Source organism: Netta rufina (genome assembly GCF_964035555.1).
Source record: "Netta rufina genome assembly, chromosome: 11".
In the NCBI taxonomy this organism is placed as follows: domain Eukaryota; kingdom Metazoa; phylum Chordata; class Aves; order Anseriformes; family Anatidae; genus Netta; species Netta rufina.
Window position 1 is genome coordinate 15554780 of NC_140134.1, and position 15182 is coordinate 15569961.

Sequence of the window (15182 nt, forward strand, 5' to 3'; positions counted from 1 at the left end):
CACAAGTGGCCTTTGCAATTCACATCCTTTGCTGTTCTTTGTTCAGGAATTGTTCTCTGCTGCAAATTATATTTAAAGGTAAAGGGGTTTGTTTCTTTTTGAGAAAAGATCAAAGCTGCAAAGCAACCATGTAACTAGCTAATACAAGCCAACCAAGAAATGTTAGAATATTTCTCCCAGCAACCATGTCTTTTGACTCCTTATGCTTAAGAGGAGACCAAGTAAACACACCTCATTAGCCTCACTTTATCCCTCATTCTAGTTCTAGGAGCAACTGGAGATTTGAACAGCAGAAGCATCCTTCCATTCCTTATTCCAAAAATATTACTCTTTCCATCTTCAGAAACATGCTCAGGCAGAAAATGTGTCCTAACTCTCATAAAGATTACATTTTGGTAAAGGAGGTGTCATTGTCTCTTTATAATAATACCCGTAATGGTTTCCCCAGCCTTGCATAAAGAGGACGTGATGACTGAAAAGCAACTCAAAGTGACAGCAGTTACAGATGTAAATCTATTTGCTAGTGTCATATTTTGTTTAATTTTCCTCACCACTGCTGCTAGTTAACTAGGACATTCAGCTCTGTAACACTGCACAAACTGCTGTAAGGACGCTTATCAGGTGCATAGGGGAAATACTTGTAACACACTGCATAATCATTATTATTAATGGGAGTCACAACAGTACAGCCAGCCATGAAGAGCTTTCCAATTACTTCCTTTATACCTTATACTTCCTTATATACTACCTTATACCATAACCCAGGACTGCCCCATTCCACTCTGCAGAAGTGACAAAGTCCCTATATTCTCAATGGATGCAGGATTAACCCCCACAGCAATATAAGATGTTCATGCCTTTGAGCTGAGAATGCAGTAATGATGGTGGTCATCAGTCAGGAGCATGCTGCTGTACAACCATAGAACGACCAAAATCTTCAGTCCTTAAGGAATTTCTTTCTCACTGTTTCAGTTATTCCCTTGTATTACGCACCACTCCAGTTTGTGCTACTATTACACCACTTCAGTTATATCTTCCCCTTCCCCTTCTCAACCTAAAGAAGGGTGCTAACACACTCACACCATGTCACTGCACAGCCAAGGAAACACCCCCTGAGGAACATGCACCCAGCAAGCTCAGAACAGTAGTGCAGTGTAAACAGGCCTTCTCCGATCACTCCTTTTGCATTTGGTGATTTCATTTCAGTCACTCTTAACATTGACAATGTACTGGTGTGCTCTTTCTTTACAGAATAGAGTTTCATCATCACCCACGCATGACTAGCTAGATGTTTTACCTACGCTTTGAAGAGTCAATCTGTCCGTTTACTCTGCCATTCATAATAGTATCCTATGGTCTGCAAGGGCTTGTCAGCTTGCAGATCACCTTCATTGTCCTTCACAGTCTTATCGGCTCCTGCTTATCGCAGTAAAAGAACCAGTTTTCAGCTTTGCTTTCCTAATCGTTTAATTGGGCTCAGAAGCTCAGGGTTGTGGATTATAGAAAATGCCACTGTACCCACTTTATTTCTGATTTGCCTTCATATTTATACTGACTACTTCAGGTTATTAGTTCTCTTCCAGTCATAATTAAGCATCACTTGTCACTGAATGAATAGAAAGAGGTAAAGAATCATTCCATCATCGCTATGGGTATCTTGAAGGCATGAAGTTAAGCCTTCATATTTTAAACATTTTAATGCCTCAGTTGTACAATGCTATGCACACAGATAGCTTTTCCAGCTACAGAAAATCTTTCATTAAAGCGCAGTTCTTTTCTAAAAGAGAGTCAATGTGCATTACCATGTTCATCATCTCCTGGAGACTACTGACTGAGTTCATTTAATCTGCCTAGAAATTATACATTTGTTCTACCTGCCAAGCTGGTAAACTCTGCTTTTGGTGTGAAAGATGAACTGGATTCTGACAGATTCTTGTACAAGATTCTAGTCACAAACCAGTCTTCGCTATGACAAGCACACTATTTTATTTTACGCTAGGCCAAGCATACCTCATTGCTAAAAAAAATGGCAACTGTGCAAGACACATAAGAAACCATGATAAGATTAGGCACTAACTGAACATTTGAAATTGTCTGTATCCATTAAAAAATGGAGCATGTAAGTCAAGAACCAGGAATAATAGAGGTCTTTCAGGAGTGAGAGATCTTTCTGTTGAACTTAGGTTAACTGCAGTGGCAAACTCTCTCTGCCAGAGAGGTTTGGTAGAACACAGACACATAATGCACATTTGAATACATAACACTGTGAATTAAGGGTTTATTAAGAACACACATGATGTTAGCACCATCTTCATGGGACTATGTAGGGTAAGCCCAAGAAAATCAGAGCTCTACAAGCTCCAATAAACTTCATTAAACAGCGACTCAGCACCAATATTTGAAGCTTTGTCATTCTTGCTGCTTCTGCATTTACGAACACTCCTGAAAGATGTTGAGAATTGCTTTCTTGGAAAGTCCCTCTCATCAGGCAATGTCTAAGGCTAGATCTGACACAGTCACAAGCAAAGTCGCCAAAGAGTAAATGCCTACCCAGCCATTCTTTCCACTGTCCACTTCTCTCATTTTCAAAAGGTTTACAAGTTGTGATTCAATATCCAAGGCAGGCATAGTGTACTAGCTCACCACACTCGCGGGAGCTTGCAGAATGCTGTTTTAGTTTTATGTTTTAAATAATTCTGAGAAGAGCTACAGTCTTCTGAAGAAAAGTTCTGTACATAATATGGAAGGCCAAATTTGCAGAGTGTAACTCTGTGAGAAGGAAAAAGAAGGAGGAAGGAGGAATATGGAAAACTCAGATAACAACAAACTGATTAAGTTTGAAGAGAAGTTGTTGTGCTGTTTGTATCTGAGATGTTGTATGACAGCGATACAAGACAAAGGGAGTCAAAGAGTACCTGGCTTATTTCTTTCTCTCCTCATATCAGTTTCAGAATTGATCATTTAATAAAAATAATTCAGTACACCACCATCACATAAACAGGAGATAGAGAGGAATGAGAAAGGAGCCTACGTGGATATCAAAGCCTCACATAAACTACGCATAATGAAGAAAAACAGCAGCCCATTTTTCTTCCCTTTAGTATGCGGTGAATGTGCAGCTCCTGTCAGTGTGCACGGCTTGTGCTTCCTATTAACAAGGTGCACATTAATAAATTTAACTCAGACAAATTTAACCATCCTAGGGCCACATTAATCAAAAGCCTGACAAGACCAATCTGAAAGAGTCGAGCAAGGAAAATAAAGCACAGCTGACACAGAAGATGCCATGCCCTCATCATCCCTGGGTCGCTCCCACTCTATCAGCACCTCCAGTAGTGCAATAACTCCTCCTCACCGAGCTCCTATCAGGAGTATCACGGTCTCCTCCCAGCACTCCTCACCCAATGCCTCTTCATCAGTGATGTTTCCCACTCCTCATGCATCTATACTAGAGAAGGATTTAGAATATTAAAAGTACAATCACGAGCAATGGCTATGAAGCCCTGACGAGCTTTGTATTTTACCTGCACCACTGGTATTATTGAAAAGAACCTCTCAAGGCACAGATTAACGAATGTACAAAGCAGAAATAACAAATTTGATAGGAGAGTAAAACGGCTATAGCTCATGAGAACTATGAATTGTACAGAACTCTGGAAACAGAAGGAAAGAACAAGGGCTATCAATTTTTATTCATCACCCGTGTGCCAAGTTTCCCAGTGCTGGAGCTCCACACATCACTTCTCAAGCTGAAATGCATATGCATAGACACTGTACAAAGCAGTGAGAGTTACTACTGAGAATGTCTCCATCCTTTGATTCCCTCATAGTTGTTGCTTTTGAGTTATGTTTTCAGCCTGGAAAATATTGACAAACAGGCCCCTCCATCAGCCAACCCAATTCATAGAGAGAAGGGCATGTCATACAAGATGAGGAAGCTAAGAAGCAACCGTTGATCAAAGCCACAAAAAGCAGCACAAATTAAGCTAAATGCGTCCCCCAAAGCCATAATTATCCAAGCTGCTTATACAAAATAAGTATATATAATTCACATTTGCCTGGAGGCATCCCCACAGCATAAAACACATGGTGCGCTTGCTGTTCTTCCACTTGATGAAACAACAAATATTTTCATCACCTAAGAGTATTGGTGTTTACATTTATAGTTTTGGAAACTTAAGAGAAAATGTGTTGCCTTTCGTTGACACTGTCTCTCCCCCAAACAATTTCTATTTCAGTTCAGGCAACTGGGTTTGTACACATTCTGCTTTGATTGAGTTCAACTGGTTCATAGAGAGATTTAGGAAGTCAATCTCATTTCCTTGCAAAGCTCCAGCAGAAGAGTTTACTGGCACATAATTTCATGGAATTTCAGTCAGAACTATGAGTTCCTACTGAATTCATGTAGGATCACAAACCAGGAGGTATTTCTCTCTTAAAAATAAAGAAGACTTGAGCCACATAACTAGAATTTAAACACAAATGGTGAATATCACAATATCCTGAGGCATTCAAAATAAGTACCTGTCCAAAATGTTCACAAATCCTTCATGAATCTTTCAGTAAATCTGTACTGAATGAGTATCCAAGCCTACACTGCACTGGGATTGTGCAAACCTTGCCTTTCCAGACAGGTTAGTGACTTCTGAAAGCCTGCCAGACACTATTTCAGCACTGAAAGGTGCATTCTCAGGGGACAGAGTGCCCCAGAAAAAGGTAATGCGTCCTGTCACATATATTTCATAATACTCCCTAAAAGCAGTGCAACTTTGGGGGGGTATGATTGCGCTGGTCAATATGGTGTTGTCATTTCCTCACATCCCTCATTTCAGTATGTCTGTACCTTTCAACTGTCACAAATACATGGCTGTAAGTCCTGCATACACAAAGGACAATCATTCTCCCCAGTGTACCATGCCTGGTACAATAAGGTTTCAGATCAAGGTCTCCAAGGACTGTAAGATGATATACAGTCTGGTACATTAATACCATATGCAGTTACAGTTCCCTCTGGTGCCTGGCACCAAAGGTGGAAACATTCTTAGTTATTCCTGCTTTACCTCCATTGGTACAGGCTGATGATTTTGTTCTGGAGTTTTTAACTTGATCACTATGTCTGCATATCTGCAGATGTTGGCATATTATTGGATTGGTCAGAAAGCAAAACCATTGTTTTCTGTTTTGGAAAATTGAAGTTTTGTTTTTGTTTGTTAGTTTTTTGTTTGTTTGTTTGTTTTTCAATTATTTTTTTTAAGTTTCCTATGTCAGAAAAGCAAGAATTTGCAGTCCTATCAAAACCAAACGTGCTTAATCCAGTGCTCAGCACATTCACGTATCATGTGACTGACCCACTCCAAGTCCTTGCTTTGATAAATCCAACCATTACCTTTTACTTTGCACCCTCATTGGAAAAGCATATTTACTTGGACAAAAAAATTGTTCACTGCATGTCTCTTTTGCATGGCTCCAACCCTTAATCCCAATTTACTTTCAGTTGCCCTATTGAGGCTGTCTGCCATGATGTTTGAAAATTTTTGTCAACAGCTAACATCTAACCAGGTGACCATCTGCAGTATGCCAAAGACTTCTTTACATAACCACCCTCTAGCACCACAACCCCCACCTGCTGGTTTTCTGTTCTGTACCATTATTATCATGGAACAAAAGTTCTTAAGGGCAGGAATTTTCTCTTCCTGTTAAGCATGGACAGCACCCACCACAGCCAAACTCCCTAGTCGAGTGCTGTATGTGATATTGTAATGTAAATACTACTAATAATAGCAGTGCCAATGATCCAATTTTCTCTGACACTGCCTCCAGTTCCCACCATTAAGGCCGTTTATGTGCAAGCATCTTATGAATTCCCATGTAGGCTGTAGTTGGCAATTTTTTGCCATTTTGCTTTAAAATTTCAACCTAGGAAACTATATTCATGCACAGAAACATGCTAATTCTAATGTAAATGCTCCCTGAATGAAAACTTACCAACAATTATAAAGAGGTCTGAGCTCAGGATGATTATACTATAATGTCAGCATAACTGCAGTCACTGTGCTCTAACCTAAACCAGGGAAGACAGCAATAACTTCCCCCAAACTCTGTTACGTGAGCTTCCTTTTAGTTTATAAATTTGGAATGGACATTGTGCGGAGTCTGACTTACCACGTATCCCTGAAAAGAGAACTCTGTCATAAGAAATGTTGTTCATAACACAGAATCTCTTTGGATATACTTAGCCTAACATCTCCGTGAGATAATATATATTTGCATAACAAGCTAAGAGATTTAAGGCAATCTAAATTTCCACACTCCCTAGGTGTTCTCCACCTGTGTTACAGATATGTGAAGAGCAGAAAAAAAATATATGTTTTTGCCTTGCTTCAGACTCAGGAAAAAAATTCCCTTCTGTGTCAACCTACATATAGGTAGTCTGACATTTAGACATGAAAGACAAAGCTAATCCAATATGATGCTGAACAGAATCTTCTTGTCACTTGCTGTTGATTACAGAAACATATATAGCTTAACATTGTTAATCAAGGCCACTGGAGATCTAAATCTTTGACTTTCACAACAAAAAATAACTATCTCTAGATATAACATGGCAGCTATTATAGTTACCACATCATCAGCTAAGACTGACAAAATGCAAGAAGCCATAGTATGTCCAGATGGAGCTACCAGGCATGTTGGAGGATCTGGAATTTGACCAGGACACTTCAATTACTACATACATCTGGGAAAGAATGATCTTGTATTTTTTCTTTGGCAAGTTTGAAACTTTAAAATAAATAAATCTTTTCAATTTGGAATGGCAACAACAACAACAAAAAAATTTCAAATTTCTTTTTGAATTGGTTACTCGAGAAGTTTCTTGACATTGGAGATATTTGATACTGAACTTTCTGTTTCAGATTATTAAAGAAAAATTGAAGTGAAGAATGATGTTAGGTACTCTCCCTCCTCCATATAAATTTGTCATTTAAAAGAAGTGTTGTAATTTGCTATTCTTGATATTTATATTTATTTTTTTCAAAATGAGAAAAGCAAGAAAATCAACATATCCACAAAACAGGTTGTCACTGCCACTCCTTACATGACCACACGTCACCAGCTTCTTTTTAAATGCTTCATTTGGCTACTTACGGAACTGTTCTAAGTCATCGCTTTTTTTAGACTCTGGCATGGCAGTGATTGTGAGCAATGGGCATGGATTTCCTCCTAGCGTCTGGCAGAGCGTCTGCTTCCTCCAGTAAACCTTCTTGGGGTTCCTATTTTGTTCCAGAATGTCAAGATGAGCCTAAGAAAGAAGCAAGAAAACAGATTTATGAGTTCATGGTTTATAAAAACTGATTTTATTCCACTGTCTCTATGTGATTATTGGTACTAATTTCATCTCTTGCTAATTTACCAGCTCCTCTCTTATGCCAGTTAGCACTATCTCTTTTTACATACCTTCAGTAAGCATAAGCCATTCAGAACACAGCCCAGTTCACTGAAGCTGCACAGGTCTATTACTCATGTATCATTTTACCTGAACTGTTCCTAGGTTTTTTCTTTATTAGCAAAAAAGGGTTTCTATGTGTACATGAAGTCCATAAAAGAACTGCATACTCCTTATATTTTCTTAGGGATCATGTAACTTGAGAAATATTGTCTTTCTTTCAGTATTTATAGAACTGACTGGTTAGCTGTCAAGCATATGTCAGTGAGACTCAGGAACAAGTCCAGACCAGAGGCAGTCAAAAGTTTACATCAAAACAGTTTTGTACAGCCACTATTGGGGAAAGTGAGTAAGAGCATCTTTCCAAAAAGTTACTTAAAAAGTTGTCCATCCCCCACCCCCCAAAGTTTATGGTTGTCACTTTTAAATAATTCTTACAAAAAAAAAAACCTTCCTGAGAAATTTGAGAAAACGAATTGGCAGCCTAAAAAAAAAAAAAATCTTTTAAATCTTTTTGGAACTAGTTTTAATCGCCTCATTAGACACATAGCCGCTCACCACCCACACACCAGATGATGTGCAGTTCTCAGTGGCTCTCTCTCCCTGTTTACGTTGCAATTGCAAGTGGCAATAATATGGTAAGTAATCTCATTGCAGTGTCGCTAACTGTTGTGGAGCAGCAGTTGCCTCTAGACTGGAAGAAACAGGTACATTGCAGTATGCACGCTCATCCTAAAATAATGTTAACTAAAATGCGTCAGTTCACAGAACAGCCTTTACCTGGTAATTTTTTGTGTTTAGAAGTCAGGGGTAAATTTCAGCCAATGTTTAAGAAACAAATTATTTCTATTCCCAAAACCTTGAACTTTACCATCTTGCAGACTGCTTTTCCCAGCGTTTTTGAAAGAAAACACAGAACTGAAATTTAGAGTCATCTGTGTCATAAAATAATTAACGTACTGCTCTATAAAGTAAATTCAATTATTAGACCCATTTAAAAATCTCACATAGATACAGAGAACTCAATATTCATCTTTTACTTATGCTTCTGGTACCCAGTGAAACTTAATTGGGTATAGCTGTCATAGAGTTTTCAGCTAAATATCTAAACAATTAACACTATGATGAAAAAATTGATAAATTACAGTTCATAAAATAAATATAATTACTAATGGACAAAAAGTAATGAACTGCAGAGTGCATCCAGTTCAAATAGGATTCCGCAATATGTATTTCCTGTAAACATGCCTGTAACAATTAAATATATATGATATTTAAAAACATTTCCAAATTACTAACTTCATATCCAAGTTTATCTTCTTCCCCAAAGCATTATGTATTTAATTGGGCCCTTGGGTACCTAATCACTTTTAATTTATTACTGATATGTAAAACCAACATATTCACCAGTGGACAAATGATTTAAAATAAGATCCACTGGTGCACAAACCTGATTTAGCTTATTCACTGTGGAAATTAAAGTAACATGGAAATGTGCAAATTGCATCACTCAAGACATTTTAAATTAGTCCAAGCAAATAAGCCATTTAGAAATATTAGAGGCAACAATTTTGCTTTGGATAAAGAGCTGGACAGAACAATCTATCAATCTTTTCCACTTATAATTCCCATTTACAAAATTTTATGGTCCTTACTGAGCTTGAGTTCATTTTAACTTTTCCTGGGGCAAAAATTTCCTTGAACTTCAATAAGCATTTTATTTGAAGAGGCAGTGAAATACTTCAAGACTTGGTCCTGCAAGTCTAGGAATAACATCTTTTTCATCTCTATTCAATTCATTCCAGAGTAGGTGAGATATTCAGGGATTCCCAGAGCATACAAATTCTCCAAGTCTCCCCTGCTTTTGTGCCAGCAGAAGGTAGAAATCAATAACAGTAAAATAGTGATGAGGCACTGCATCTCCATAATAAAGTATGGTGGTGAATAAGTCTACCCAATTCTTCAGTACTACAATTGTAATTGTAAAACCCTGCAGACTGCAGTATATATGTGTCTTTAAGGCTATAGGTCAAAACCCACAACTAGGGCATGTTCTCCTCCTCATTGATTCAGAGGAATAGTTGGTGCCCGTAAGCCTGATGAGAAGTGAGCTGGCAGGCATAACTTGGACTGTGAAGGCCTGATTGGCCTTCTCCCAGCTATTGAAAGCAGTTTCTTTGAACATCCATAATGGGATGTAAAGCAGTTGACAAGAGACTGTTTTTTGAGAGGGAATTAGTCTAATCCAAGCTATGCTGGCAGCATACAAAGCTGCATGGCTACTAAGTGAGAGAGGACAGTCTCCTTTGAAAGCCTGTGTATGCTTTCATATCTGATAATGGCAAACTGGTATCATTGTAAAAATTAGAATAAGCCCATATTTCACCAACCCACACTGTCACTAGATGTCCAGAACTAAAAACAATTTATTTTTTATTTTTTGCCACGGGTGGAACTGATCTCCAGGAACCTTATGTCTTCATTTTCTGCAATATCTTTCTCAACTTTAACAGCAAGAAAGTCACAAAGCAACCTCCAAAACCATTCATTTCCCCTCTTTTATTCTACCTTCCTTTTAGGCCTTGGGCTCTCCCAGATCAATCTGAGAAAATGCATTTGATGCATTTCCCAGAATATTCTTCTACCATCCACTCCCAGCCAGAAAAGGCTGTAGAAAACAAATTCTTCCACAGGAAATAAGCCCAGTAAAACTAATTAATACAATTTATGCCTTGGATTCATATTCTTTTAGTTTTCAAATTGACAGCACTGGTTTGGGATGTCACAAATGCCTCCTGACACTTCAACTGGCACAGATGAAATAGCTGACAAAGAATATTTGAAGAAGGCCCAGCATTGTGCTATTGCTCTACTTGCAGGTGTAGCTCTGAAAGCTGAGCTGCTATCTTCTGGCAGAAGCAGGAGTGGGCATCCTTCACTTCTTACTTGCCATTAGCTATAGATCTCTGCTTCTCTCAGGAGGATACTGCAAGTCCAAGCAAATAGAGACATCTTTGTCTTGTATTTTAAGACATTTTATGACTGTTATGTTTGCACTCCAACTTATCCCATACAGAAATTATTTTCTCCTACAACATTCTGGGCTCCAGAGCTGACAGAGGCTACAGCGGCACGTAAGGCATTGAGAGCATCATGATAGTTAAAAAGCTGCTTGTGAGAACAGACCTCTATGCTATCACAAAGACTTCTCATGTCCAAGCAGCTCCAATCTGTCAGGCCTATTAGCTTATCTAGACAGACATATCAGCATTACCATCATTGTGGAGTAGGTGTAGGGGTAATGGTAGGCCAGGTAGCAGACATCATCTTTGTGAGGGAACTTAATGCTGAAGGTGAGTGTGTAGTAATATTTTCCTCTCATGCCTCCTCCTGCAGCTGTGCTGCAGCGATAGTGGTTTCTGGAGAAAGAGAAAGAGGAGAAAGTGGACAGTTATCACTCCCAGATGCACATTTCGAGTAGATGTGAAAGAACTAAGTATTCAGAAAACTCTTCACCCTGAATGAGTTTTCACCTCATACTGAAGATGGGCTCTAAACTCATCCCATCATTGGATGAAGTCTAGAAAGGCCACATGTAAATACAGCAACTCCAATGCCAGCAATGAACAGGTACAAAATATAACGGTGCTAAACAACATCCTGTAACATAGCAATGCACCAGCAGGCTCTATGAAAATGAGGAAGGCTAGAGAAACCGTGGTCCTATTAGACATAGAAATACAAGAAGCATCCTGATTTTAAGTACCACTGTGCAAATACAAATTCAAGGCTCTCCTGGGATTCACTCAGTCCACAAAGGCCAGCAGGCAGATAAGTGACAAAACAGCGTGTAGCAGTACTGGCACAGCCAGCCCTAGCTAGTCATGCTGCTCCTGGATGGGAGCTCTCTCATGGAAACCTAACAGTTTGTCTCATTTTGTGAAGGTGAAAATAAGAAGCTAACTAATGCTAGTTCATACAGTGCAGTCCAGACATTTAAATTAATGCATTCAGCTAACATTGCTGTATTGCTTTCAACATCCAGGTTATCTTGCTCTGAGCTGTATGTACCTATTCGCATCCCCAAACAATGCCACAAGAAAATATTCTGTGAAAGTCTGGAGATTTAGAAAATACAAATATCCTAGTAAAATGTGAAACCAGTCATTCAGTTCAACCACAAGACAACGAGGGACATGCCAGGAAAAAAACACAGCATACGCATAAAAGTCTTTAAAATGTCATCAAAGCCTCTGTCTTGACTAGGAAGAGCAGGAGATTGGATTTGTATGGAGACTGCACACAGAGAAGTGAGCTCACACAGACTTGCAAATTAAGAACTAACAAAAAATCCTCGTTTGGATCTCTTCTTTTCAAATGCTTTAGTCCTTCCCTGTCAGGGAACAAGAAGGCCAGTTTCTCCCCAAGAGAAAGTGAGCTAAGCTTTGCATCAAAGCCAGAAATGCAAGGGCATCACGAGCCAGGGTTCCCTCATGGTATCTGGGCAGGATATGCCCAGAGATGGCAGACAGGTTCAGCCGCTAGTCCAGATCATCAGAAGAGTTTGGGGTGATGAGGCAGGTCTGATGTCAAGGCAGAAGATCAGTCTGTGGGTCAGGGTCCAGATCACTATGGTTCTTACCAAAGCATAGATGTAGCAGCAACTGAGTTAGAGCCTTTCTACAACATAGCTCAGGCAGGGACTGAACAGCCAGCACAGAGCTCAGATAGAGCTCCTGGGCCCATGGGCAAAGGGTTTGGGCAGTGGAGACCACAGGTGCACCTGGTCAGGGCCACCAAGACCTATCTCTATACTCAGTCACTTGACACTCCCTTCATTAAAACTACAAAATTTTAAAGGGAGCTTCTCAATCCGTTCCCAATCTGCTCTTGCAGGAGATTTATTCTGATAAAGTTTTCTTTCAGCAGAGATGAAGAGACAATTCATGCACTTTAGGGAGAAGCTTCACAGCAAATTGCATCCATAAGTACATTTCAAACAATATTTTTCCCACATTGCACCAATTATGTGGTTGTGGAACCTTCTGATTCTGAAGGACTGTGAGGTTTCTTTGACAAATGTTATCATCAACGTTGCATTAAAATGCAAAATAGAGGCGGCAACCAAAAGATGCAATTTCAGCTCCTGGAATTTACAATACTAGTTTATTTTGCTGCTGTTCATTCTCATTCAAAGGGGTGGAGAGAAAAAGATAATTATTCTTGTCAAATTCTCCAAAATAATCATCTCTTCTTCATAAGGAAGACACAATACAATGCTGCTGTTTTTTCACCTGAATTTAACATTAGGAACTTGTGGGGGTGAATGACATTGAGTGGATCAATAGACAGACAGTACAGGAACACTGAGTCACAGTGGCAAACTGAAAAGCCTATGATTTTATCCTCCTAACCCACATGATTTGAACCCTTCACCCCAATATTTATCTTGCAAATAAACCACCTTAATATTGGACAAAGAGTCGGATAAAAAATGCAATGAATCCAATATATATAGAAACATCTACCTAGCTATTATATTTCAGTGGATCCAGGATGTGAAAGTGTTTGGTGTTTTTTTTGGTGGTGGAGGTTTGTTGTTAAGGTCAGGACAATACCATTTGATTTAGTTCTTGTTAGTTTTGTCAGTAAAGGATAATTAAGAACCATTTCTTTTACAATGGGAAAGGACTCATCTCCCTGGAGTCTATTATATTCAGTGTCATTTGGAAAATTAGGTAACATTACTTATGAAATAGTTTCATAAAATGCTGAGATCTTCTGAGTTCTTCCATCTAAATTTATATTTGTAGTCAGAGATGTTAGGAGAAGCAGGACTTTGCAGAAAGATACTGCCTACATATCTTCCATGCACATTTGGAAAAGTATTCCTGCCTGTCCCTAATGGTCCAGTAAAGGCTTCTCCCTGTATAAAATGGACACTTAAACCAGAAGCTTTGCACCACCACACACCTCTGACCTTGATACTAACCCTGCAGTCCATGCTGCTTACTCCTGACAAATCTCAGATCTCATGATCCTGAGTGTATGGATGCGTAGCTCTCAAACCTCGATGCTTAGCATTCTTGTTTTGTGCACCTCTGTGGTTTCAGAAAGCTACCCACTCAGAACAGATATTTCTAGATTTTTTAATCACTTCTTGACACCTACTTCAATCTACAGCAAACTGCTTGGTAGTAACAGGAAGGTTACAAGTGGTTTTGTAAGGCTTCAGCATTCTTCACTCATACATTAAGAAGAAAAAATACCTGTGAGTAAGCAATATAAATGATCATGTGTTCATCCTGCATATAATCTGGTCTCCTCACAATCCATCATAAAATGCAGTAGCTCTGAATCTTTTTAAAGGAAACTTTAAAAACAGCATTTTTATTTCTTGCCTCCCTCTCTCCTTCCACTGCTGACACCCCAAGATGGCTCTATTGCCTCCTTGTTACTCCACCAGACCGCTACTTTTTCTTCAACGCCCCTTTTTCAACACCACCATAGCAGCAGGAAACACAAATTAGCAAGCCAGGAAGAGGCTATTATTTCGGGCTTTGCTGGTGTTGCAGCCCACCTAGCATTGTAACACTGGCATGAGATTTATCTCAGTAGGTGAGCATCAGTGCTATCCTCCACCCAACATGTCCTGACCTATCCTTGTCTACTTTTAGGGGAGCTGAGATTGCCTTTCCCTGTGCATTTCTAGAGCACCCTGCAGGATGAGGACCTAATCCTGACCACGACTCTTGAGCATCACTGACAGATGATACAATTTTCCCAATGAACTGAAACACCATTCAGCAGGATCTTATTTTCTGACTGGAAAGTGTAAATGTATTTTCACTTTTCTTCTGTTTGGTCCTGAGAGAAGGAAACAAAATATAGACCATAGTAACATTAGGTCCTCACTATCTTATTTGTTGTCTCTTTCCAAAAATGTTCCCAAAGTCTCACACGCTTTCCAGAAGCTAATATACTTGTTATTAGAAAGGAAATAAGAAACCAAAGAGTTTTTCTTTTTCCCTTTTTTTTTTTTTCTTTAAATCAGCATGCAAGCTGTACCTCCTGTGCCTTTCAGTCACATCATAATCGTTAAATCATTTTGCTTACTGCTCTTCTTAAGAAATAATGTACAGGTAGTATATTTCTAATACAGCTGTGATGGAAAGTTAATTAATAATAATACTTATCGTTTACTCCATACAGTAATTTTTTGAGTTTAAAAGACCTCTGCAAGCATTATCTAATTAAAATTTGCCTCTCATTTATCTGTTTCAATTCTCTGGGTAGCAGATAAGTGACTCTAATTATCCACCTTTTATAGACGGGGAAACTGAGACACATCCAGGTGAAGCTACTTGGCAGGTCAGTAAAGGAGCTGGATTGTAACTCAGGAATTCAAAAGCACCAAGCGATACAAGAACAACATGTCTTGCTCATCTTGTCCCTTTACTTTCTATCTGCAATATTTAGAATAGTAAAAAGCACTGGTAAGCGATGGAAAACAGCATGGTATCAATGTAGAAGAAAATATCTATAGCCCAGATTTCCAAACCACCTGAAAGAGACTAATTTGAAAATAACTGTTCATCACTTTACCACTGATGCATTCCCTTTGTCCAAAATCCACGTACCGTCTGGAATCTGGTGTCCTCATTTTACAACACGACCTGATCTTCTTACATCTAAGTTTGCTACCTGCAGTATGCTTCAATAACGCCTTTGTTTACAC

The 15182-nt window shown here is 39.0% G+C and overlaps 1 protein-coding gene across 1 annotated transcript in view; it reads right to left on the minus strand.

Annotated features, from left to right (window-relative positions):
* Positions 1 to 15182, minus strand: part of AGBL1 (AGBL carboxypeptidase 1) — a gene marked incomplete at both ends in the record, with an annotated part of 284899 nt that overhangs the window by 195528 nt on the left and 74189 nt on the right. Inside the window, 2 exons of the mRNA XM_084293364.1 lie at positions 7147 to 7300; positions 10719 to 10863. Coding sequence (XP_084149490.1) covers positions 7147 to 7300; positions 10719 to 10863 — 299 coding nt within the window. The remainder of the gene's footprint in view (positions 1 to 7146; positions 7301 to 10718; positions 10864 to 15182) is intronic.